Source organism: Labrus mixtus, chromosome 4, assembly GCF_963584025.1.
Source record: "Labrus mixtus chromosome 4, fLabMix1.1, whole genome shotgun sequence".
NCBI lineage: Eukaryota > Metazoa > Chordata > Actinopteri > Labriformes > Labridae > Labrus > Labrus mixtus.
Genome location: NC_083615.1, coordinates 9,373,496 through 9,399,847, shown reverse-complemented (window position 1 = coordinate 9,399,847; position 26,352 = coordinate 9,373,496). Strand labels below are relative to the sequence as shown.

Sequence of the window (26,352 nt, the reverse complement as noted above, 5' to 3'; positions counted from 1 at the left end):
CTGAATCTTTGTATTTATGAAGGCCACTGGTCTACTGCAGCTGCCTCAGCTGGATGTTATTTGTGTCCAGGTTGGATCATCCAGCCAAAGCAAACCTCCTGTGATGATCCTCAGCGGATCAGTTTGTGTCAGTGGACGGCGGAGCGGCTCCAGGAGACAAGAGATCCTGAGTGGGTTGTTAACATTTGCTGCTGTATTTAACCTTCAGAAAATGTGTGTCAAATGAGGTGCTACATTTCAAGTGTCCTATCTGATAAGCAGTTTAGTCTGTAGATGGAAATTTCTGTTAATTGGTAGGTTAAGAACTTTATGTCATATTTTCATGGTGCCCAGAGGGTGAATCCTAACGACTGCGGTGATCCCCTGACTTTTCATTTATCACCACCAGCCAGTAAAAGTTTTCACTGACCCAAAGCCAAATCTCTACAATTACTACATGGATTTGCACAACATTTTGTACAGATATCAGTCGATCATCTCCAATCAAGCCTACGCAATTTGGCTTGATTTGCATTTTTAATCAATTGTATTTGCCATGATATTTGATATACATGTTACTATCCCAATTATAACATATAACTAATTCCAATTCTTCCTGAGCAAATAACATTAAGGCCCTTAATATACATTACATTTAAGGCAAATACTGAAAAAGTGGACACCCGTTCGTGTACTGCAAGAATCCATAAGTTTGGCATTTTACGCTTTTTTTCTTTTTACGCAGACCACGTCAAAGTTGGCCATTTTTGGAAGTAAGGTTGGGGCTTGGGATCATACGCAATGATTTGCTTTATCCTAATTGAAAGAATGCGTATAGCAGCTTGACAAACACAAGGTAGACACTCCCCAAAGCTTACCCTGCTTATCGTCTAATTTAGTCTAAATGGGACAATAATAAAAAAAAAAAAAGCATCATACTTCATTTCAGAACTCTTGAAAATGTACAATTGAGATCCTAAACTCTCGAGGAAAAACCTCATTAGTTTGTCCCCATTTGCCATCGAAGAGAATGCAGGTTTAAGTCACTTCTTTTTTGGCCTCTTTTCTCACACCATTTTTTAATACAGTTTATGATGTAGGGCTAATTAACACAACTTAGCATGCCAAAACTCTGAACTAAGGTGATTAACATTGTAAACATTTGCGCTATTTATGCTAAAGTGATGCTGTACATTCTGAGTCATTTTAACAGTAAATCTCTAAGTTGTGTCATGGGCTGGATGGTTGTTCACCTTCATCAGAGGGCAAAAGATTATTTCCGAGTTTTACATTTGGTCTTCTTTTTTAAAAAAAACAAAAACAAAACCTTGCCTTGTAACTCTTCAAATGCGTACTGAAATTCACTGGCTTTTCAGACCAGGTATTTGAGCATAAAATGTTACTTTATCTTTACACAGAAAACTGCAAACAGCTGAACAGGACCTGAACCCGCTTGTGTTTTTCCGTCACTATGATGATGAGAAAGGTCAGGACAGGAAGGCGAGGAGAAAAGTCCAACCCACCACTCTGGACGACGGGATGGTTCAGATACCAGAAGTGAGACAGCAGGATCCAGCTCGTCAGAAGCTTCTATACAAGATCAACAACAGCTCATCATTCATATAGTATCCTTCTTCTCATGTTTATTCATTAATATTTTAATTCCTCTTCTGCTGACCAAGAAGCAAATGCAGCGGAAGGCTTATGGGATATGTGTCACTGGAGCTGACCCTTTGACCCCTGTCTCCTCAGCTACCCTTCAGGTGCTATGGCTGTATGTCAGAGCCATTCCGGTCTGCCCTGTGGAGGCTTCTACACCAATGTCTTCAGTGACAGTGAGTGTCCTGTTATTCTGGCCACCATCACAGCGTTTGGTCACGGCACGGTTACCCACCCTCTAAGGTGAGCTGAGAACTCACACAGGAGGAAGGCTGAATAATGGAAAGCCTCTAAAAGTTAGAAAACAAAACAACACAAATCCCATCATTGTGGTAAATGCGGGGATGCTGTGTTTCGAGGCTGGAATCGTGAGGTTGATGCAAATGTAAAAAAAGAAAGAAAATAAAGATATGTTCTCCTCCAAGAATTGTATAATGCTTTGAAGCAATCTGTAATTAGTTATGTAAACACCTTTAATGATATCTGAAATATAACTATTCCTCTTCTGTTCGTCAAGTTCTGCTGTTTCAGCCGTGTGGGACCAGGATGGAGGATTCATGTCTGACCAGCATGGAAATGTAACTAAGGAGTGGAGCTGGCACGAGTACCGCACACCAAGGGAGAAGATTGTTATAAAGGTGCAGCACAAAAAGATGGTCTGACACTTGAACTGATGATTGTGAGATTGATGTGAAATCCCCAAACCAATATAAGAGGTGGTTGAACACACAAAAATAGACATAAATGTTGATTCAAGTATAAATAGCTTTTACTTAGCAGCAAGCAGCAGCCCTCATTAGTGTTTACTTTTACAATGGCCAATAATCCCTTTCTTACCAGAGTCAAAATTAAATTAAATTAAATTAAATTAAATCGGGTTATATTCAGCCATAGTGCTAGGAAATTGACTGTTGAGACACTTGTGCATATGGATGTTGCCACATTTAGGGGAAACAAGGTCATGGGAGGTATGACGCATGACCTGCTGATCAACAAACACTAACCCTCTCTGACAAGACCAACAGAGGTTTTACAATAGGTCTTTAGCGGGCAGAGTACATAAATTCATCTGTGATCACGGTACTTTTTCGGGTCGTTACCGTTACAAGGAAGCCTGTTCATGTCTTTTTTTATCTCCTTCAGGTGTCAGCTCTCATCACTGTGAGGCTGATCAGTGGTACCTCTGCCATGCTCCGCTTCAGGAGTGACTGTGAAAGTGTTCGTCTTCCTCTTTCTGCCCTGCCTAGCAATAACCAATCTAAGAAAACGGTGAGATTTGAGTAAACCAGCAGAGGACAAAACCATGTTAGATTTATGATGAGCAACGATGACATTGACAGCTGTGTTTACAGACGAAAGGCAAGTTTCAGTCTGACTTTGCGCAAGACCTCCTGCTGACCACAAAGACAAAATCCCCTCTTGTGATTGTGGAGAGCGAGACAAACCTGACACATCTGCAAACATCTGTAAGATTCTTTTTCATCACCCTACGATAAAGCATGATATTGATAATTATAGTATAAACATATGAGTTGAATTTTAAGAATAAGATCTGTAAAAATGTCAATTGTGAGAGTTTTGCAGAGTTGAATTATTGGGTAGTATGAGTATTATGCGGACAGTACTACATATACTCATCGTCAAAGTCGTTAAAAAAAGAATCTGATGATGGACATCTCACTTCTTTTTCATCGCTGCAGCTGTAAAGATCAGGCAACTGATTAATGTTATAAAGCAGAAATAACCCTTTGGCAGAACAGTACACTTTTAACATTGTTAATTAATGATGTTTTTTTTGCTAAGTGGCAGCATTACATTAACGTATGACAGTCTTTAGATGCTAGATCACAGAGTAACTTTGTATACAGCGGCTGGCCAATTACTGTTAGTTGTTTTACATCGTATGATCTAATGATGTAATTATGGGTAATGATATAGGGCAAGTTTCTCTGCTGTCCCTTCCAGATGGTCAGGGAGTCGGAGGAGCTGGATGAGGTGGAGGGGGTGGAGAAGGAAGAGGAGGTGGTGGAGGAGCCATCAACAAAGTGGAAAAGAGGAGGACATGTTGGCAGTGAGCTGAAGAGGCTTCAGCTGAGAGTATGCAACATCGTGGAAGACTGGCTGGATTATTATCGTTTAGCCATTGGTATGAAACTGTGAACACACAAACTGCAACCAGTGGGAGTGATGCACTATGCATTATAAGTAACGAAAAGTCCAAACTTAAGTTGACCCAATCTGACCCAATGAAGCAAATTGTTACAGTATCACCCAATCTTGCCACGTCAACATTATTGAATAGTTCCATCAGGATCTTGTTCACGGTCACTCGTGTCACTTGGTGTCTGTGTGTGTTCCCAAGTGACCTCCTCCTCTCCTTCAGGGATCAGGTGTCCTGGCGTGGAGCGGATGCCAGATGCCCCGCTGAAGAATAGGCTGAGGAGGGAGATACAGTCAGCTGTTCTGCCCTCTCTGAAACCATCCGAGTGGGCAGATGTTAAACTAGTGCAGCCTGAGGATGGCAGGAATGAGTTACAGAAGCTGCAAAGACATCTGTCAGCGCAAGCAGAAAGAGCTCCGGACTCCTGCGTCAAGCTGCCAAGGTGCACACTCAACAGCGACACAGAGAGCCACAATGTTTGACCAAAGTCCAGTGGGCTAGTCCAAATATTTTACATGTCAAATGAAATCTATATATCATAAGAGGTACTATTAAAATAGTGTTATGTCTACAAGGGATATGGAGGAGCTTTGGCAAGGCTGAGAAAATTACTCATGTAATGTCATCTAGGTTTTCTCAGTTTGGGCTTGGCAAGAATAAAACCAAAAGAAAGTGTGACAAACTTAGGGAATAAATTATAAAGAAGCTATTGTAGGCTGCGTAGTCAATATTGTTTTTTAATTGAAATTTGGATGTAAAGCAGCAATTACTTTATGTATAAAACATATACGGTATACAATAAATAGGCTGTAGTAACTAACCCAAACCCTTGCTAAGAAGGTCTAAATCTCACTGCAAATTCTATAATAGGTCAAAACAACAGACAGACTTAGTAAGCACTTAGTATATATAGTGGAACATTTAGCATGCACTTGATGATCAGCTGATTGTAAGTTGAAGCTGTGTCCACAGCATGTTTTTGCTGTTAAATTTTTGCAAGCTTGTTGTCATGAATAACTGCAATTTAAAACACTCTTCCGAAATTAATATTTGCAATTTTAAATATTCTGCTCAAATCAATCAGCTCTTCATGAGTTGAACCAGGCAGAAAGGTTCATAGCAACAAAAAAAATCACTGTTGATAAGTTTTTAATGGATGTAAAAAATGAAATGAGCCATATTTAAAGTCAATGCATCTAAAGTAACTGCTTTCCTGTCTATCGATGGATCGAGCAGTCTGTCTGTAAGTCAGTATGTCGGTATGTCCTTAAACAGTATCCCAATTGATTTTGTATTAGCAACGGAAACACACTGTTTATTGATCTTTTTCAAGAGCCTCGATCCCTGCTAGAGCAGGTGTACTGTATATAGCATGATGACATCCCCCACAAAGGGAAGTTTCACTGTTTTGACTTATTGAAGCTCAGACAACAAGGGAACAAAGGAGGACTAGTCACACATATGACCCCTGAAAATTCTTGTCAATGTCAAACTTCAGAAAAACCCAATGACAGATGAAAGAGAGGCAAGGTCATACATTTCTTTTTACATGACTGGTGTTGTAGCGAACAACATTTTACAAACTCTTTTTAAAATGACAGCTTCACTGTCACCCCCTCCCTGTCAGGTCAGTGGTTATTCCAAACAGTCCAGATCTGCAGCCCTCTGCTGTCCCCCTCCATCCAGCCCAACCACCATTCACCCCCTCCATCCCCCTCACAGTGTGCCCTATGCTGCTGAGAGATGAGCTGCTGGGGGAGGGGGGCCGCAGGCGGTGCTGCTGCTGCAGCGCTACACTGATGCCAGCTTTGACGGACCTGGAGTATGATGCCTTCATTATGGGCCAGCCTCTGCACAGTCAACAGATCCTGGTGGTTTGTGTGACTCCGCCGCGCCAACCAGTCAACACACATCGACAGCAAGAGCAGGTTGTGCTGGAGCAGCTTTACAGGACGAGGAACAAGCACAGAAACATGCCATGTACTCAGGTGTGAATGTTGTCCTACATGCAAAAACAATAAGAGAACACAACAATGTCATCTTATTGTGGTAACCTCTTCTATACAGTGTGTGTACATAGCTAAGCATAATTACAGTGTCTGATTAACAATCATTTTTTTTGTTGCAACATAGTCCAAACTACTGTGCATAATCAGCAGGACTCCATATTCACACAGAGGCGATTAACTTATGACATCACCTTCAGGGTATAAGCTAAAGGGCTGCTATAATGTCAAACTGCAGTATTTCAGATTAAAAGTCATTTATATTAAGGGTATCTCACAAAATCATTTAATCCAACTGAAAAGATTATTAACAGTGAAAACCTGTATGGAAATGTGGTCTATTTGTTAGATAAGCCACATATTTGATACCCCATTAAATATAATTGAAAACTACTAGCATTCAGCCGCCTTATAGCTAATATAAGTGGCCAGTGGTAAATTACACTTAATGTCCAGAATTTGTTTTCTTGTACAAGAACACAGGTTCTAATGGACAGAAAGGGAAAAAGGTCAGTGTAAGAAAATCAGAAGAGTTTTGCGCATCTATTATGTTTAGAAACTCAGTAACCAGTTTTTTTTTTTAATCTAGTGCCAGATGGATTCATTTCGCCTGCTGAGGTATGAGATGTCAACAAGGAAGCCCAGCTGTGAAGAGGAGAGGCTCCTGCTGCAGCAGCGACACAACGTAGCTCCTGGCATGGTCCTGGTCAGTAAACCCACTGCATGCTCTGCTCAGTGCAGGCTTTCATGGCACCCACTGGGGGGCAGCAGCAGTGCTCTCCTGAAGGAGAATTAAATCAAGTGGGGGGGTGCTGAAGACTCTAGCGAGGTGCTGCCCTTTCCAACTTTCCAAGAAGATATTTTTGTAAAACTTCTCAGTGAGGGATAAAACTTCCTTGTTACCGAAGTTATCTCTTTTTCTGTAAGATGACAAATCCCTCTGAAGGACCATCGACCAGAAATAAATAGAATCACGGTGACATCATTGTGTTACATAAATACTTAAGGCCAAGGGGTGAATCTCATGAAATGACAGATCAGCTGTTTTAATTGACGGGATGTGTTGCATAAACACAATATAAGTTCCTCTGTGGTGAAATCTAAAAATAACCAGATGACGCAAATGACTATTATTATAAAAAAGATCACCAGACCACTTCTTTGTCTTAATAAAAACACACAGACTGTTATTCTTTTAAGATCATTCTTAAAGGGCAACTTTGTGTAAATGTAATGTAATACATGTTAATGTTGCAGATGTACATCAGAGGGAAGCTGCTGTTTGTGGGCTACGTGTTCAGTGATCACAGCTGCTCTGTCAGGGACCTTGAAAATCAAATCTCCAGAACCAGGGGAGACTACAGATTAAGTCTGAGCCTCCCTTCAGACTACAAGTTCAGGTACTGCTGCACCATACCCGGTGTGAACATGATGTACTGAGAGAATCATCAGTGTAATTCACTGTCAATAGAGTGAATGTAAGGGGACAGAACTTAAAACAGAGTTAAGTCATCTATTTAACCACAGATGAGGTCAATAAAACAAGTATTTTTAAAACACAATTTAGATTATGTAGTTAAATACTTTATACCATAAAAAGGTTGATTTATGAAGTTTAGTGCAACGAATATGTTCTTAGTCTTCTGTCCTGTCCTTGCAGTGATACAGTGAACGCCTCTGCAGAAAAATATGAACACAACTCACAGGATGAAACACTAAAAGAAAGGACAGACGTCATACTGACCACTTCAGTGGAAAAGGAAAAGGTCAGGGAGAGGTTTGTGAGAAGTATTACCTTCAAAATGATTCCTACTGTGTCCTTGACTTAATGATTAACAACTTGTAATTAAATTACTGGTCTAATTGTCTTCTATCCTTAACAGAAAAAACAGTCGAGTCGTTCAGGAATCACAGCAACAACAAAGGGACTTTTGTATCAAACCAAAAAAGACTCAGACACTTCCTCATATTCCTGTTAATACACACTGATTGTGCTCCAGGGATGAGTTCAAATCTGTGTGTGTCATTTGTAGTCTTTAAATCGAACCAAAGTCTTCAAACTGTGTACTTAAGGTTAATGTGCAATCAAACTGCAAACGCCTCATTTCGCCTGCTCTGCATGTTGGCAGCACTGATTACTCTAATCTGTAACTGAACTACAAAATGTCTCTCAACTTTTGGCAGTATCCTGTTTTACCCTGGCAACTTCTCTCGGCTAAAGATCTATCATCAGTGATCATCTGTGACTGCTGATGTTTCAGCTGTCTAGATTGTACAATTTTTCCAGTATTAGAAGATCTAATAAAAACAGCAAACTATGCAGTGCTGAGGTATCTTTATTTTTTTTTAATGTTTTGGGATCTTGATATTCTTTCCAGACAGCCTGGCCTGTTTGCTGTAACAAAGACTCATCTATCCAGTTGGTTACTGAGTCAGATCATAATGAAAACTTACAAATGACGTTTTTAGAGTTTTCACTTCCTCAACTTTATATTGAATACAGCTTACAAAGCATCAGCTGGCTCAAAGTCATATTTCGTTTCAGTCATGCAGTGGTTTTAATATTAGCAATGATGATGTACGTGGAAATATCTGTATGTGTGGGTTTGTGTGTGTGTGTGTGTGTGTGTGTGTGTGTGTGTGTGTGTGTGTGATGATGATGATCTGGAACATTTCAGTGTAATGATGACTAATCACTGAACAGGAATGCAGTTGTGTAGAAATGTTGATTAGAGCTGAAGTAGATAGACTGGATTTCCTCTCACACACTTTGGATATATGGTAGGCTACTACGCTTCAAAGTTGTCAGTTTCTAATTTATTCTAGAAACGTGGAGCCTCACGACCACCGCTCACGACTCACGAGGACCCCTAGCGGCTGTTTGTGGACTCGCAAAGGAACCTGAATGGTTCATATCGCTGGCAGCCAGCCACCGAGGCTCACAATGAAGTGTGCTGCTCTTACCAAAGCGGAGAAAATGTCCAATTTTTAAACTACTTTTGAATCGACTCCTTGCAATGTATGTGGACACAGAAAACGAGGTATGACCTGCTGCGCTGAATTGTAAACACTGACAAGAAAGGAGCGAGGTGAGGACGCGAAGATGAACTCAGGTAAGTGTGTGAAAACTCTCTAGCCTACTCTTGAATTGGTTTCGCTCAAAGTTTTCTAGCGACTGCGCCTCTTGACTACGAACCAAATAAAGTTTAAAACAGAGCAATTGAACATACAAGAGCAGCATTTCATGATTTGTTAGTAGCCTATAGGGTAAACGAAAACAAAATATTACACAGGGTTAAGCAACAGATGTAGTTTAAGATAATATGCAGGTAGATGTGCATTTAGATGTAGCCTAGATAAAATGATTAAAAAAAAAAAATAGTGTCCCTGTAGCCTATGTGTAGGTAAATAACAGAAGTATATTATAGTAGGCCTAGCCTTAATAATTATGATATTATGGTCATTGAAGTGGAATATCTCCTGTCTTTTAAACTGTTACTTGCTGAATAGTCAAATATGTTATTTAACAAGGGATTGAATGCTTTACTTCACAGCACAGAATATTTCAGGACTTTAGTTCAGTCAGATGTACCAGTTTGCGTGACTCTTTTCCTGTCCTCCTCTTTTTGTCTCCTACTTTTCATCCCCCATCTGCTCTCCCACCCCCTGCCTGGTGACCTGGACCATTAGCCAGATTATGATGCTGTTCTGTTGAGTGGTAAAACAAATGCCTAGTGATATTGACCCCCCCCTCCCCCCCAAAGAGGGGGTTTAGTGCTTTACAGCAGTTTTACACTAAGCTACATTAGGATCAGTAAGTGAGTTAAAGAGTGAACTCTTATTAAAGCAACATCTGCCACACTACTGAAAAAGTGTCATTTGTACCATCTGGATATTCAAGATCATCTTTTTTTTTTTTACCATTGTAACAGATTTGGGAGATCATTATGAGCCTGCACAAGAGGCTCTGATTAAAAGGGGATAACTTTTAAGTGTCTTTTGCGCTTCCTCTCCTCAGGCATGATAAAGCCACCTCTGGCCCCAAAACCAAAGCTGACCTCGACCCAGAGGCCAGGCCACTCTCCGGCAACGCCCAGGAAAGATGGCCTCTCGCTCCCGTCTCCTGGCGCCCAGAAGAGGGTTAAACCAGTACTGGCCCCCAAACCCAGCCTCTCCAAACTCACCCCTGCTGTGGAGTCCAAGCCGCTTGTGACAAAGAGCCATCCCCAAATATCTGTGAAAGAAACCCCACTGAGGACTGAGGGTCTTCTCAACTCCCAAAATGGAATACAGCTAGAGAACAGAAAAACAGATTGGGATTATATTATTCCTATTTGTCTGTGCAGCAATGGAAACTGCTTGTGCATCCAAAAAACATCCGTTAACAACGTGGAGAAAGACTTGAACATTTTGCAAAAGGGTCAACCTGAAGATAAAAGGAAGCCTCTCCCTAAACCTGGAGTTTTTGTAGATAAGAAAGGAGAACGAACGGACAACCATAAGCTGCTTAAAGAAACATTTACTTTGGACAAAAATCACAACACACACATTAACGCAGTGACCCTCAGGCCGTCCTTTCCTCATAGAACCTGGAGTGATGAGGCAAATGGTAATGTGATATCTCAGAGCCCACCTGGGTCAGTACCAGAGGAAGATGCTCTTGGCTCGGAGCAGAAGTCTAAATCAATTCCAGCAGCCTCTAGGAAGCCAGTCCCTGTCCCTGTACCACGGAAACCCCGGCTGGCTGTCCTGACCGGTCAGGAAAAGGTGGAGGATGAGGAGAGTGAAGAGATTGAGAGCCAGGAAGGGAGGGATATGAAGGTGTCATCACCGTCGGTCGGTGAACCTGTTGATAACAAGCAGACAATTTTTCTGTCCGCGAGACAAACCTGCGCCGCCCCAGCTCCTCCGCCCAGGAAAAAACCCTTTCTCTCCGCACCCGACAAAGCACCGACCCCTGCTCCTCATACGCCGCCTGAGGATGTGGAGGAGGAAGACCTGGGTTGGGACAGCAGCGTCCAGGAGATGGAGATATCTGTCGACAAGGAGGATGACGAGGTGGAGAAGGAGAGGGAAGGAATGTACGACCAGGTGGCAGACAACACGGAGCTCAGCCGGCCTCCTTCCATCAGTGTTTCAGCAGAGGATGTGACGGCCAAAGTAGCCCCAAAGAAGCCTAAAAGACACAGCAGCCCTATGGCATGGATGCACAAGAAGGAATCCACTGAGGAGAAAGAACGGGAGAAAAGGCAGATACCACCTTTGCAATATTCTGTTTTGAAGGAGAGGGTAAAGAGGGAGCTGCCTCTCCCTCCAAATGAGAAAATGAGCAGAAACCTCCTCGCAGCTCAAACCATTAAACCTTCTCGGTCCAGCCTGGGAAAACATAAAGCCAAGTCATTCTCTGCTGCCGACCTCGTCCGCCCGGACGGACAGAAGAGGAACTCTTTCAGGAAACTGCTGGACTTGAAGCTCTCTGTGAAGAAGCTGATCGTAAAAGGAGGCCAGAACCCGGACTGCGCCGCAAATGAAAAAGAACAAAGCGTAGACACTGAAGAGGACGCGTGTCCAAGCTTCCACCAGCAGCGCAGAGCTCAACGCAAGTTCTCCTGCCCGCTGATCGGACTGGAGCAGAGTGTGGATGGAGATGAGTTTTCTCCTGGAGCAGAACAAGACGTTTACTATGAGAACATGCCGCACTATGAGGAGATATCCGACTACATGAATGTAGGAACAGCACAGACATCTCCGCAGGCCTCTTTCTCACAGGCTACAGAAGCAGACTGGCAGAACTCAATGTACAATGACGAGGGCATTTATGAGGAGCAGGAGCCGTACATGTCCTTTGAGAAAAACCCAGGACAACAACAGAGTCCCATACCAACAGACTATGATGAGAGGTAGTTTATGATGACTTTTCATTTTTGCTTCTGTGTCCTGTTCTTTCTTTCGTACTTCACTTATCTAAGAATATATGGCACATCAGGAGACTGCTCTTGTTTACAAAGATCTTGTTGATTACAGAGAGTGGCTGAGATCACAGAGACGCCTACACAATGTGTCTTTTGTCTCTTGTCGGGGGAGTTTGACGAGTGTGGTGGCTCGCATGCTTGCTAAGTAGGTGTCGATGGTTGACATCAATCTATACTTCACAGACTCAAGTTATTACACAACCCTAGACAGCCTTTGGTGTGGTAGACGAGTGTGAAGGCGAGATAGCAGGTGGCGGTTTTTGAAGAAACTTCCAGTTCTTTAAAACTGTTAAAGTATCAGTTTGTCCAGAATGGCAAAAAAAAACAACACATTTTCTCATTGATATATGTTGTTATTAGCCACACTGACGGTTTTGTTCACTTTTCTCAGGTTTTAAGGAAGCCTGTCTCCAAGTCTTTCTCCCAAACTTGAGTTCTGTTTAGAGCAAAGATTTTTTTTTTTTTTTTTTGCTGCTCAAGGGGAAAAAACAACTATTTTTAAGGAAGCAGTGTGCGTTTAAAAATGCCTCATGTCTCTTTTGTTCTGAATGAGAGCCAGACCTATATATGTGGGTTAGATTGTGTCCATGCCTACAGTGATTGTTCCATCACACAGTTTAGTTTGTCCTGCCCACCAATCACAGACTCCAAAGTCAACAATATTCTCCGCTCTGTCTGCAGCACATGTAGCAGAGTGCAGAGAAGCAGAGCAATTTTTTCCACAGAAGAATTTGCTGACTTTGTATCATAATGTCACATATTCTTCAGGGAATGTATTCTCTTGTTAAATCTGCCATGAATAGTGTTTGATTAGTCATACAACCTTGAACTCTACTCTGAATAATCCAGGAGCCCACCTGCTGTCAACAGGTTCACTTAACTTGAAAGCTCGTGTTTTATCGGGGCAGTGGTGTCGGAACAGTTCCTTTAATGTTTGGCCAGAACAAGCCAGCGTGCGGCCTATTTAGCTCAATTAAACCTTTTTTCCTTTAATCCTAACAAGTAATGTTTACCGGTTCTGATTCATGCTAAAACCTTGTGTTGTGTTCAATGGCCAGGAAGCAGAAATCATCAAATGGGATTACATGTTTGTGTTGTGCATACCCGCTCAGCTTAGTGTGTCACCCTTCTTTACTTCAAACTGTGCAACAATCACATGTTGAAAACACGCTGAGCGGCTCACAATCGGACGCCAGTCGCAGTTGAAAGCAACAGGTACATGTCACAGTGTGTTACAGTCACAGACGCTGGATTATTAGGCTTCTCTCTGAATGTTGGCCCTTTTTTTTTTCCTCTGCGGTTTTGTCCAGGGAGGGACTGTTGTTTCACATGTAGAGCTCCCTCTGGGAACTGTGGCATTTGAACGATGTAGTTAGTTTCTCTTTGATACATTTCCCTTAAGGTTGGTTATATCTAGCCACTCTAGAGCTGCGTGGTTAAACTACCATAGTGTGTCACAGGTACTGGTTCTGATACTGTTGGACATGCCAGCTTTCAGCCAAACTACTCCTCTGTGACCTGCGGCAGGCAGCTGGCCTGAAAACCAAAGGAGTTATGTGACTGTGTTGATGATTATCATGTAATGTTTTTTTTCCGGTTGTTTCATGTCATCCCTTTCCTGTTTTGATTTTTTATGACTCCAGCTTGATCAGAGAGGAAATGTTCGAGTACTCCTGGTCTGATGTTTTATTTCTCAAAAAGAAACTCTCCCTCAAATGATGTGCTGACACAGGTGTTTTCGTTTTTAACCTCGTCTCTTCAAAACCGTTCTTTCTAAATAACACTCTCACTTTGGATACACACCATGTGGCATGTGCCTGCAGCTGCCTCTGTTCACCCAAAACACCTGCACATTGTGTTCTTGCTCTGGCAACCTTCTATCTCCTCTGACCCTTAACATCTGTTTCTTTTGGACAGAAGCTCTGTTGATGAGGAGGTGGCACCCCTGGATGAAGGTCCGTCAGATGATGACATCCTGGCCAACACCTCAGATGAAGAGGACGAGGGAGACAGCAGCTCCGTCTCAAGTAAAGGCGACCCAGAGCAGGTGGAGGAGAGCATGGTGAGGAGATAACACTCAGTTATCTGAACGAACTTTGTGTCCTTTTGACACCTTTATGAGTTCTCTCTGGATGTATTACGATGCACAGCAGGTATCTTCTGTGTGTACTTCTATTGTGACCTTCCCAGTGATTTATTATGGTGCACTGTAAATCTAAGTCTGTGTTGTTTTCCCCCCCACCTTTGTTCGACACAGACTGGACAGAAGAAGAGCAAGATTCAGCACATCGCTACAGAAATAATGAGCTCTGAGAGTGTGTAAGAGTCTTGATTCATGCTTTTTTTTTTATAGCTCACACCTAGAGGTGTCTGGCCCCAGACAATGTTTGCTTTTATAAACTCATATTTTTACATACAGTATCTGTCGCTGAGGTTACTGCTTTCATCCCAATGTGCTCTAGTAGGAGGGCATTATTTATGCACGCAGTATTAAAAATATATTTTACATAATGAAGCAGAAGTTTCTCCTTCTACAGAATTATAAATATATAAAAATAAATTTTCCTATTACTCTGGCTAATCCCCATACATGGCTAACAACAAGTTTAACAAGATTTTTTTTAAATGAAGGTTACATTCATTATTGAACATTAAGGGGAAATGCTTCTGCATAGATTCTACAATTCATTTAGCAGACGCTTTTAGCCAAAGCGAAGTACAGTAAGTACAAAACAAGCGAGGATCTAGAAAAGAGGAAACAATGTCAGTAAGAGCAAACGATCAGCTTTGAGTCTGATTGGACACACAGGTGCTGACAGGAAGTGACCAGAGGCAAAGCACAACATTGACGGCAGTTCTTGAGAGCTCTAATCAGTATAGAAACCATATTATAAGTCGTCGTTATCAAACAAAACCATCGTCATTACATCATCATCATCCATAATTTTTTAGACCATCCTCATCATCATCATCATTAAGGTCGTAGGTGTTACTGTAAGAGCTGTGTCTTTAGCTTTTTCTTAAAGGTGCAAAGGGACTCTGCAGATCCACCATCCGGGGGCAACAGAGGAGAAGAGCCTAGTTAGCGTCAGTTAGGATAAATGCTAGGCTTCTGTTGTTTATTAATTCTACTTTTGTTTTTGTAAAAAATCTTACAGATAACATTTCATTCAATAACTTCATTAGTCGGAGGCAGATATCCAAAAACCTTCACAAGTAAAGTTTCTCACCTGGCTAGTGAGAAAATAGGTTTTGCTTTTTGGCTCTTTTTGGTTAAGAATAAACCCTTCTAATGTCTCTATAACTTATTCAACCATTACAGCATCTTTAACGTTTGTAACTCCATGTTTGTTTTTCAGGTTTGTTGATGTCCTGAAGTTGCTTCATGTTGTAAGTACCCGCACACACCGCTCCTTGGCTTCACACAAAAACACGCTCCATGTTTGCTGTGAAAGGAGCAGAAGCTGTTGTTATTCTGTGTATTTTATTTTATCTGCTGCTTGTCTTCTGTCTGAGCCCACATTCTCCATATGTGTTTCATTATGCTCAGAAGCCACCGCAGCACAACGCTGAGTGTAGACTGAACTCCCCTCAGTCTCACATTCCTCACAGTTTCCCCCGAACCGACACTGTAGTGGAGTACGCTGAAGGCAACAGCGACTTGTCATGTTGTCTCCTTGTGTTGTTTTTTCACCTCTTAAATTGTTACTGAAACAGAAACACAGAGACACGTTTCATTTTCGTGCTGCACTTCCCTCATATTAGGTTTGACACATAACACCAGAAAACACACCCTGAGTGGGTAACAGATGTGTTTCTATCTATTATCAAACCAGTGTAACTCTGTTCTATATATTTTCATCCTTATTGTCTTCTAAGTGAAACTATGTACTTTTGGATTCTCTTATTAAGATATGAAAAGTTCACAAAATGAATAGAAAGGACCTCTATCCCATGTAAAAGTTGACAACGTTAAGAAAAGAACTGTCTTTAAGGGCGCGGTCACACTGGCCATCTGTACAGTGCTGTACCCTAGCACGATTGCCCCCCCGCAGCGCCATTCCCCCGCTGGCCGGCGCGGCCCGCAGTCATTCTGCAAAGTATGCAACATACTTAATACAACACATGCACGCTTTATGTTTATGTTAGAGAGAGAGAGAGAGAAAGAGAGAGAGAGAGACGCGCAGTCGAGTCCGCGTCTGCACATCAGAGAAAAACACAGAGAACATGACAGCTACTTTGTGACTTACATTGTGTCATTTTAGTCAGACACAGCCATGAAACTCTGGATTTCTCCATAATGAAGGCTGTCAGCGTTGTTTACCCGCGTGCCTGTGCTCGTGCATGAAGTGTACCGTGCCGAAGCACACCTCTCCCAAGTGTGCCAAAGCCAAGGAAGTGTACTGTGCCTGAGCACGATACGGAGCGGTCACACTGGTCAAACGAACTGGATTTTAGGGTTGAAGCGTGCTTGGGCACGGTACGGATGGCCAGTGTGACCGTGCCCTAAGAGCAACTTGGATTCAATCACAACAACAAACAGCTTCATGATTGAATATATGACAAAACACTGAATATCAAAAAGAGGAATGCTGTTAGAGGAACAGGACTCACAAGTTGAAATGTAATTGGACTTGTACTGTTTAATACAAAGAGAGACAAAGATTTGATAACTATTGAAGGAAAAAGAGTGTCCAGTTGATCTGAACGGCTGATACTTAAAGCAGTAAAATCCTGGTCATCACTAGAAAGGGAAGAGAAGCAATAATAGTTTGAATAGGGATGTATCAGCACATTAAAACAGTTATAAGGAGCTTTCTTAGTGTTGAACTTGGTGTTATGGATGAAAAGTGCAAAAAAATTTGGTGCGAGACAGTCTAAAGATGAACCTCGTGTCTGACCTCCTCAACTTGTGCCGATATTTAGATGAAGTGAGATGTGCTCAGACGATAGTTTGTGAAAGTTAAAGTTACCTCCTTTGGAGATTTCTTGTAAATAAACAAGCTATAGTTACATAGCTATAGGTCCAGCTCCAGAGAGAGGGTGGGGAATGACTTAAGGGAAAGGAGTCATAGGTCGGATTTGAACCCTGGTCGCTTGCTTGGAGGACTAAAGCCTCCGTACATGGGACGCACACACTAACCACCACTCTACTGGCGCCGCTCAACCACCCTTTCCAACGTAAAGGAAGCACCTACAGTGGCTACATAGCTTGTTAAAAATGTGAAAAGCCCTCTTAGGCTTATGTTTGTCCCTTCAGGGCTACTGTACAAACACAGTGGACTCCGTGGCTCTGGCACGCTCCCCATTTAGATCTCAATGGCTCATTGTAAGGTGAAAACATACCACGCTATATAATATTCAAATTCTGCAGATTACTCTACCCAGTCTTACATTCTTAACGTTGTTAAGTGTAACTCACTAAAATGTTTCATCTCTGAGGCAATCCTGTTAAATGTATTTATAAAGTTCCTTCTCAAACATTCATGTAGCCAAAGGCAGGAGTGTGTACTGAAAGAGACACACTTGTCCTCTTATAAACGCTTGAGACGAACAAAAAAACAAGCACAGACTCTAAACAACTCCTCTCTATAGTGCTAATAGAGGGCATAACTCCCCTGATTATCTTTACATAACAGCCCGTGTGCTCCTATGTGAACCTCTGTTTACAGCGCTGGGATAAGTCCTTTATATCAAAGTTAAGCTCTTTTTTTAATTAACTCTAGTTTTCTGATTCTTTATTTACCACAAACAAAATGATAAATATGCTAATATGCGCAGATGTTTAGAGAGAAAAGGTCATAAACAAAAGATTATTGTAGGACTGAGTCATCAACAATGACTCCTCTCTGTGCAGCACAGAAACCAAGTGCTCGAGTCTCTGAAGACTTCAGAGGAGTCACATAAGGAGGAAAAGTCTTACCATGAAGAATGTTAAGGTGACCTACTTAGTATTTGTTGTTTTTACGTTTCACCCAGGCCTTCAGACTGCTTTTTACAGAGAGATCATTGATAAAACAACAGGCATGTTGTCTTCATCAGATTTTTCAGATCAGCCATATTTTTAGTAAGGCTTGTATCCCCTTTGCACTGTTTCTATCAGGTGAAAACCTATTGTTTACAAAATATCAACTGTCCAGAAACAGAAGGAGAACGCATCTTATTAGAGTTCAGAGAATATTCTCCACCTGTATAAGAGTATTTTGTCTGCCTTGAAAAGGGGTTCTTAATCGCAATGGGACCAACACGGTTAAATAAAAATAATTGTCTAAAGTAAACGACCAAACTAAAGTGTGCAGGACATTTTGAATCCTATTCCTCCTTCACCAGTCGGCTGTTGTCGTAGGAGGAGATCACACATGTTAACCACGGGGAGCTCTCTACAAGGTGCTGAGTCTGACAGCATTTTTATTTGCCATGTGTCCCAATAAACCAACCCCAAAAAAAATCCACATCATCAAAAAAAAAGTGAAGCAGAGCGGCCTCCGTTTAGCTCTCCAATGTGCTGTTTTAGTCGTGATTCACAGAATACTGGAAATGTAAGAAAGCCTAATGTGAGTCAGATATGTGTCAGCAGTATTTTGGTCCTTATCTTTTTTTCCCCCCTCAAGCCTCTCGGCGCCGTTCTCATTCATAGTTTTTCACACATTCTGCAGAGTGGAAAATATTAAAAAGCCTCAGAGTTCATTGAGATGCTGTACTGGCTTACTATTGGGATGTTATTATACGAGTCTACCCTGCTCTGCAATAAAACCTATTGTACTAAAAACTGTTGAGAAAACATCACAGTGGAGTTGACACACATACGGCTTCTTGTGCTCCTGTATGTGTCCGTCTGATTTTATCTTTAATATCTGACCCACAGGACTTCCGTGACGCAGTATCTAGAGCGTCTCATCAGAGTGGGAAGGCTGTGATTGAGGAGCGGCTTCTCAACCAGATCCTGTACTACCTCCCACAGCTCTATGAACTCAACCACGATCTGCTCAGAGAGCTCAAGGAGCGAGTCGCCAAATGGTAGAGTTTTCAAACTTGTGTGTATTTACTCAGAGAGCAGCGATGCATCTTCACTATATGATGGCCAGTTATGATTAAGACTCCCTCCGGCATTATCTTTCTGGACTACTTTCTCTCCGGAGCTGTCTTTTTCATGGTTATTGCAAGGCGCCTTAGTGTCATATAAACTAATCTTAAAAGTTGTATTAAAGGTAGTTCAGCTTACAGTGTGCCTCCAATCCTGTAGCAATTTCTGTAGCTTCCAGCATGATAAAATAAGGTCCATAAAGTTGTTTTCTTTCAAGCTTGAAGTGGCCAAACCTGATAAGAGCTCTGGCCTCAAATCCCCCCCCCCCCCCCCCCCCCCCTATACACTCACTGTCCTCGTTACAAATGGATGTTAAACTGCACCAAAATATGTGACCCAGGCTTTTATCACCAAACATCAGTGTCCTTCTTCACTAATACTCTTGTTGCTGAAGTGGAGACACTCTTGTGGAGAATCTCGTTTAATAGTTGAGGCTTTCGTGCGCTGGTTCAATTCTGTTTGTAGAGCACGTGTCCACATGCTGCAGTCTTCGTCGCACCCGTTGCAACTCCCGATCAGCAACATTTGATGTCTGTCACCACCCTCTCTCTAACAACATTTCCTGTTACTTGTCAAACAATCACACAGATATTTACTTTCCAGCTGTTAGCACGCGCTGGTGTCTGCATTCTTTTAGCCCTGCAGTATGTACCTGATGAAAACCACATTCCTGAAGATATTGTACCAGTCTACCTTAATCATTTATGTTGCGTGACTAAGCCGTATAGCACACTTCACACCAGAGTACAATGTTAATCCAGAGGGAGACGTTTGGTATTTTACTGCCTTAATGTGTTTATTAGTGGATGTTTGACTTCTTTGTAAAAGGGCTGACTTATAACACACAGTCTGAACTGTAAAAGCTACTACACCTCCACACAACCACTAATCTGTCACTGGGATTCCTCCACTCTGTCCTGACTCCACATGGTGCTATCATATCTATTACTGTCTACTGTCCTGTATTAAACAAAAGACAGAGGCTCTGAGGATAAGTAACAATCATAAAGAACTTAAATGTGTAACGTTGTTAGTGATACGAGTTAATTCAGTTCAATTCAATTCAATTCAAACAACTTTATTAATCCCTGTTTGGGCTACTGGTGTGGAGCAGATTACACAAGTAATTAAAATATAAATAAGACCAAAAGGAGATACTAATGTTAGATAGACTGATTAGGGGTCAGCCAGACTGAATAAAAAATAAAAACACTAGAATGATCAGTCGAATCAGTCAAAGCGATGATGATGACAGAAAATGATGGTTTAAAAATAAATCATCCAGTAATTGTAACAAAACTTTCATTCTGAACCAGTCCTCACTCTTAATGTCAAGTGTATCTCATTCTACTTTATTCTGTGTACAGGGATGACAGTGCCCAGCTGGCAGACATTTTCCTGAAGAAGGGGCCATATCTGAAAATGTACTCCACATACATCCGCGAGTTTGACAAGAATGTCGCTTTACTGGTCGAGCAGACTAAGAAGAACCAAGCGTTTGGCGCGGTGGTGCGGGAATTTGAGGTGACAAGGCTTGCTTTACCTGTTTTCAAAGTCTTCCTAGGCGGGTCTAAAAGGTTGTTTATGTATGTTTGTTTCTAAAATTGGGTCATTTGTAATGTCATTTCCCCTCCCCTAGGCTAGTCCACGCTGTGCTAACTTAGCTTTGAAGCATTACCTACTGAAGCCTGTTCAGAGGATTCCCCAGTATCAGCTGCTGCTTACAGGTACTGCAAAGTCTTTTTTTTTTTTCAGCATTATATTCTCATCATCACTGTCACACTCCGTTTATTTCATTTTCTGTAATTCAAAATGAAGCTTCCTTGTTATTATGGGCTCTAAAGCTTGGTTTGTTTGGTCCGACCTGTGATGTCCCATTTTAGGCACCATGCTGCCATCTGGTGTTTGAGAAAATCATTTTTCTGTCTTGCCTCTTCAATTTTCATATAACAAGTGTTTTTTTTTAAGTGCAGCCCACATCAGATTTGGTGACATAACTGGAGCTTTAACATGAAGGAGCTTAGTGTTTCATGAGTCTAATGCATCAGAGTCAATCCCTCATGAATGTGAAGAATGTTCCTTGCGTCACGCTTGTGTAATTGTATTATGTAAGCACCTGCAGACCATGTTATCCAGGATTTTACATTTTTAGATTACATTCATGGAATTCACTGCAGAACACTGAGCTTTTGTATCCCAGCATGCAAAGGAGTCTCCACTTGTTTGCATGGGCTTCTGACTCGTTTGTTTTTGTGTTCCAGATTATCTGAAAAATCTGTCTGAAGACTCTGCAGATTACAAGGACACACAAGGTAAACCCTTTAACATCTGCACGCTGTAATCTCACCTGAGTCCCCTGAGGGCGTCAGTGCATGAACTATGTCATGTTTGTGATGCACTTCTCACTTCTTAATCCCCTCAGCTGCTCTTGGGATTGTGAAAGAGGTGGCCAATCATGCCAACGACATCATGAAACAAGGGGTGAGAGACATCATGAAATCAGTCAATGGTTTGGTTTCTGTTGACGTTTACATAAAGGGCTTCATGTTGCTGATGCACACTTCTTTATGTATCAGGATAACTTCCAGAAGCTGATCCAGGTGCAGTGCAGTCTGAATGGACACCATGAGATAGTGCAGCCTGGGCGGGTAAGGCTATACAGATTTTGCTCGTGTTTTTTTTTTTTTTACAATTATGCTTTTGAAAGGAAACTTTATTGTGTGTGTACCTACATGAAATCAAGTTAAATTCGTTAACTTTACCTTGAGCACTGAAGTCGTTTCCCACAAGCAATAATAATCAAATAAATAAAGAGTACAGTCTAGACCTGCTCTTTTTGTCAAGTGTCTTGAGATAACATTTGATGTGAATTAGCGCTATACAAATTAACATTGATTTTCAGATAATGCTCAATTTTAAAAAATGTAGAACAAGATCTCACTTTAAGGTTTATTTAGTAGCTGCTCTTGAACTTTCCTTTATATCAACTTATCCTCCTCTGCAGACAGCTTTTGCTGGCGTGTCATGTCAAAATAGATGTTAGAAAATACATTTTCTTTCTACTTGAATGACTTCTAGTGTGGTGTAAAAAGTTCAGTTTCTGAGTTCAGGCTTGACCTTAAAGTAGTTAATGAAACAAACCTCCCCCACGGTTCTAAAGCTTCTTTTTTCACGTTAAAATGATCTTGTTTCCCTGATCAATACAATTGATTATGAATGAATGACAGTTGTGCATTGAATGTTGACTAATTATACATTATAATATATAATGTTAATAAATAAAACTACATGGTACTATAATGGCTGCATGGTGGTTCAGTGGTTAGCGCTGTTGCTTCACTGGTTCGAATCCCCGTCGGACAGGAGCCTCTCTGTGTGGAGTTTGCATGTTCTCCCAGTGCATGTGTGGGTTCTCTCCGGGTACTCGCGCTTCCACCCGGAGTCCAAAGACATGCTCATTAGGTTAATAGGTGACTCTGAATCGCCCGTAGGTGTGAATGTGAGTGTGGCTGGTTGTCTGTGTCTATACAGTATGTAAGCCCTGTGATTGGCTGTAACCCACCTCTAGCCAATGACAGCTGGGATCGTCTCCAAAAAGCGGTATAGATAATGAATGGATGAATGTTATTGTAATAAAATCCAATAGTGCATAGTGTAATTAAAATAAACAAGAATTCAAATTAGCAGAACTTTATTGGCAGAAATCATTAACATTCAAATGTGGTTTTACGTGAACACTTGTTAAGTAGTGTATTATTTAAATACTTTTTTTCAAAATAAAAAAGTAGTTGCCACTAGGGTTGTTGCATTGAACAAGTGGAACAACATGCATGATTTAATGTGATTTATGGTTTTTCTTTTTTTATTCAAGATCTTCCTGAAAGAGGGCGTCTTGAAGAAACTGTCCAGGAAGGTCATGCAGCCCAGGATGTTCTTCCTGGTACTGACAAACCTCTCTCTTCCTTCTCTTATCTCACTCTCATTCTTATACAACACGCTCCAACTTTTTTTTATCCAGATATCTTTTGTGTTTGTTTGTGATGATAGGCACTTCCCTAGAAATCATTTTGGCTACATTTTATTATTTTCTTTATTAATTCTGACTGCATATTGATATTTTAGGACAGCATTTTGTTTTACAAGTTTTTGAAAATCTGACTCTGCGCTCTTTTGTTTAGTCTAAGACAACACAAAATGTAAAGGGAAGAAATTAAGTGTCTTTGTCATTTCCCCTCCAGTTTAACGACACCTTGCTGTACACCACTCCAGTTCAGTCGGGACAGTACAAGTTCAACAAAATGTTGTCTCTGGCTGGGATGAAGGTCAGAAACTTTTTTTATTTTTACACTCCTCATCTTAAAAATCTATTATCACAAGACATGATGTGCATACCCCCTGGCATCACTGCTCACAATAATAATTACAGGTGAGCAAACCCAACCAGGAAGCCAATCAGAATGAGCTGAACATCGAGAGTGTGGAGCGCTCCTTCATCCTCTCAGCAAGGTAATAATCAAAAGATGGTTGAGAACATAAGTTCTGCTATCATTTATTTCAAATAAGCCATGCTGTTTCCTTGTGATGTAGAGGTCTGTGATCACTGTAGTAACGCTTTGTTTTCTCTTTGTAGTTCGGCCACAGAGCGAGATGATTGGCTTGAGGCTATTTCAACCGCCATCAGTGAATACACCAAGAAGAAGATCAGTTTTATATCTGGCAAACCTCCAGAAGAGGTAAAATAACCTCACGTTGTTTGCAGTATGAGCCTCGCTTGTAATGAAAAGTACAAGAACATTTTTACTTAAGGGCATAGAGGAACCCCAGAGGTTATATCCTGTTCCTTTACTTTCTCCAGGTAGAGCTGAGTGATGGTGCTGATGGTGCTCCTTTGGGTTCCAAAGCCCCCATATGGATCCCTGATCCCCGGACCACCATGTGTATGATCTGCATCTGTGAGTTTACGCTAACATGGAGGCGGCACCACTGCAGAGCATGTGGAAAGGTAAGGTTTGCTAGAAAAAGTCGCTCTGTTAAAAATGAGATGACTGATGAAACTGTACAAGAATATGTTAAAAAAGTACTTATAAAGGGAAAACATTAAAACAAAATTCTTTATTATCCCACCAGGTGGTGTGCCAGTCCTGTTCCTCCAACAAACACTGTCTTGAATACCTGAAGAACCAGTTGGCACGAGTGTGTGACCAATGTTTCCTTGAACTTCAACAGCAGAAAAGTAAGTCTGACTGCCCTCCTACATTAGACCACATTACCATAGCAACAATGTTTCTGTGACGTCACGCTCGGGGTGGGAAGCGAAATTACTGTTATCACGTCGCACTGCTTTGTTCCAGTTTGTGAGTCATATGAATTTAGAGAATCTGAACAATGGATGACCTCATGATAAGCAACTACAAATACAACAGGATGTGAAAATCCAGAGAATCCTCAGGGCACATTTGAAGTTAAAAATCATATTTGAGAACCCATTAGCTACCATCAGAACAGGAAACATTCACATTCAGCCATTTCTTTGCTAACTTTTACATTTAAGAACAACATATACTATAGAATACGTTTATATAAGCCTGAGGTAAACGCACTAGAGGTATTTATGTTTATTGGGTTAATCTCCACCTTTAACTTGAAATGTGGCTCTCCAGATTTTCAACTGGTCATAAGTCCCCATCCCCCTTGTAATTTCAAAATTGTGGATGTCTGACAACAAGTTTGCATTTGACACAGACACATCTTGTATTCTATGTATTAAAATGCATGTGACACATTCTCTCATTCAGATGAACAAGCTCTATCGGCAGCTGTTTCTCCTGGAAGCAGAGCAACCTTTGCCTTCAACAGAAGGCAGAAGAAGATACCTGCGGCCCTCAAAGAGGTGACAGATGCTTTGTCCTCATCAGAGATGCACTGTGGGTATTGTAATGATGACATCTTTATCTAATCAGACAGGGTGTTACTTGTTTCAGGTTTCTGCAAACACCGACAACTCCTCGATGAGTGGGTATCTGCAGAGGTCCAAGGGCAATAAGAAGCAGGGGAAGAGGCTGTGGTTTGTCATCAAAGACAAGGTCCTGTACACATACGCTGCTAGTGAGGTAAGGCTTCCTGTTTGTACAAGTGTAAAAGTTTAGTGTTGAGTCATAATGGGACAGAAAGGACGTTATTTCATGCCCTTGCAACAGCTGTCTTTTTATTCCGTCTTCATACAGGATGTTGCAGCCTTAGAAAGTCAGCCCTTGTTGGGATTTATGTTGAAGGTTGATCCATCACAGAAGTTTCAGTTTAAGCTCTACCACAAAAACACGCTTCACTACATTTTTAAAGCTGATGACGTCCAAACAGCTCAGAGGTATGGTATTTAACGAGAGACATTGATTGCACTTGAACACAAATGTATCGCAATTCTAACCACATTAACAATTCTCTTCTTTTTCTTTACAGATGGATCGACAGATTTAAAGAAGCCACCGTGCTCTAATGTCAACATAGTGTGTGCAGCTTTTTTTACACACTCTTCTGCCCTTTCCAGAAAATGTTTTACCTCAGTGCTCTCTGAATTTTGTACAAAGCATTGGGAGACAGCATATTAGTTGCACTGGTATATGGTATACTCATACTATGAGTACTCATTGAGATAGAATAACCTGTGTTGTTTTGAATGTTTACATGAATCTTTTCAAATATGCATTTATTGCTAATCCTTTAGAATTCTCTGTAGCCATTTTAGGTTTTGATTTATGTCAGATTTTAATTGACTAGAAACCTTCTTTAATCTTTTTAGCAGATGGGTTAAAAGCCTGTTGTCAATAGACTTGTAATATATAAGGTCAAAGGCTATCATATAGGTGTTTCTTCTTGTTTGGGAATACCGTAAAATCCGGTGTATATGATGCACTTTTAATACCTACTTTTTCATCTTAAAAGTTGGCTGAGTCTTATTAACAGGTGTGACCAATATACCAGTTTGTTTATTACATGCTGTAGGCCACACAATGCATCCTCATGTTTGTTTGTTTAGGCAACTGTCATCTCATATTTTCTGACTTTTATTTGACTGCAAGACTAAAACAGTTCTCATGGTGTTTCAGGGGAATTTTCACTTTGTGGACAAAACTGTACCATACTTTTTTTTGTTGTTGCACTTAATAACTCAAATTGCTGTAGATAGTTTATACAAACAACATCTGTAAATATAGAGTACTGTAAAGTAAATGTGGTGAATGTCAGTTTTACTCTTTAACTCCGGTCACTGAAATAAATGTTTGTTATACTGTGCTATTTATTTTTTATTTTTTCAACTTTAGAAAGTAATTTGGCTGTGCATTAGAAGGCTGGAAGAACATTGTTTTTAAGTCAGCAACCGGGGGAATAATTTACATTAATACTTAACTAACTTTACTGAAACTTCACAGTTTTTTAAGCAGATTTTATGTGTAGAATTTTGAGTTTGACATATGTGATAACTGTAAAATGTGA

At 41.0% G+C, this 26,352-nt stretch overlaps 2 protein-coding genes across 3 annotated transcripts; both read left to right on the top strand.

Annotated features, from left to right (window-relative positions):
* The first annotated feature begins 1,403 nt into the window (after positions 1 to 1,403).
* Positions 1,404 to 8,009, top strand: LOC132973483 (uncharacterized protein C3orf20-like). The gene is made up of 11 exons (XM_061036974.1): positions 1,404 to 1,881; positions 2,156 to 2,276; positions 2,782 to 2,907; positions 2,991 to 3,104; positions 3,604 to 3,784; positions 4,022 to 4,241; positions 5,427 to 5,787; positions 6,395 to 6,511; positions 7,063 to 7,205; positions 7,466 to 7,582; positions 7,689 to 8,009. The coding sequence occupies exons 1-11, from the start codon at positions 1,748 to 1,750 to the stop codon at positions 7,792 to 7,794; spliced, it is 1,740 nt and encodes a 579-aa protein (XP_060892957.1). The 5' UTR covers positions 1,404 to 1,747; the 3' UTR covers positions 7,795 to 8,009.
* A 531-nt stretch (positions 8,010 to 8,540) lies between these two features.
* On the top strand, positions 8,541 to 26,151 carry LOC132972691 (FYVE, RhoGEF and PH domain-containing protein 6-like). Of its 2 annotated transcripts, none has more exons than XM_061035713.1 (21): positions 8,541 to 8,918; positions 9,824 to 11,705; positions 13,698 to 13,839; positions 14,035 to 14,096; positions 15,137 to 15,167; positions 18,643 to 18,794; positions 20,229 to 20,385; positions 20,501 to 20,588; positions 21,123 to 21,173; positions 21,284 to 21,342; positions 21,438 to 21,509; positions 22,733 to 22,801; positions 23,100 to 23,183; positions 23,288 to 23,367; positions 23,492 to 23,594; positions 23,717 to 23,863; positions 23,989 to 24,094; positions 24,657 to 24,751; positions 24,843 to 24,971; positions 25,086 to 25,225; positions 25,318 to 26,151. In XM_061035713.1, exons 1-21 carry the CDS (start codon positions 8,909 to 8,911, stop codon positions 25,352 to 25,354), a joined length of 3,696 nt encoding a protein of 1,231 aa, XP_060891696.1. In that variant the 5' UTR covers positions 8,541 to 8,908; the 3' UTR covers positions 25,355 to 26,151. The 2 variants fall into 2 exon arrangements, with proteins under 2 accessions (XP_060891696.1, XP_060891695.1); XM_061035712.1 differs by having other exon boundaries at positions 8,542 to 8,918; positions 13,695 to 13,839.
* The last annotated feature ends 201 nt before the right edge of the window (positions 26,152 to 26,352 follow it).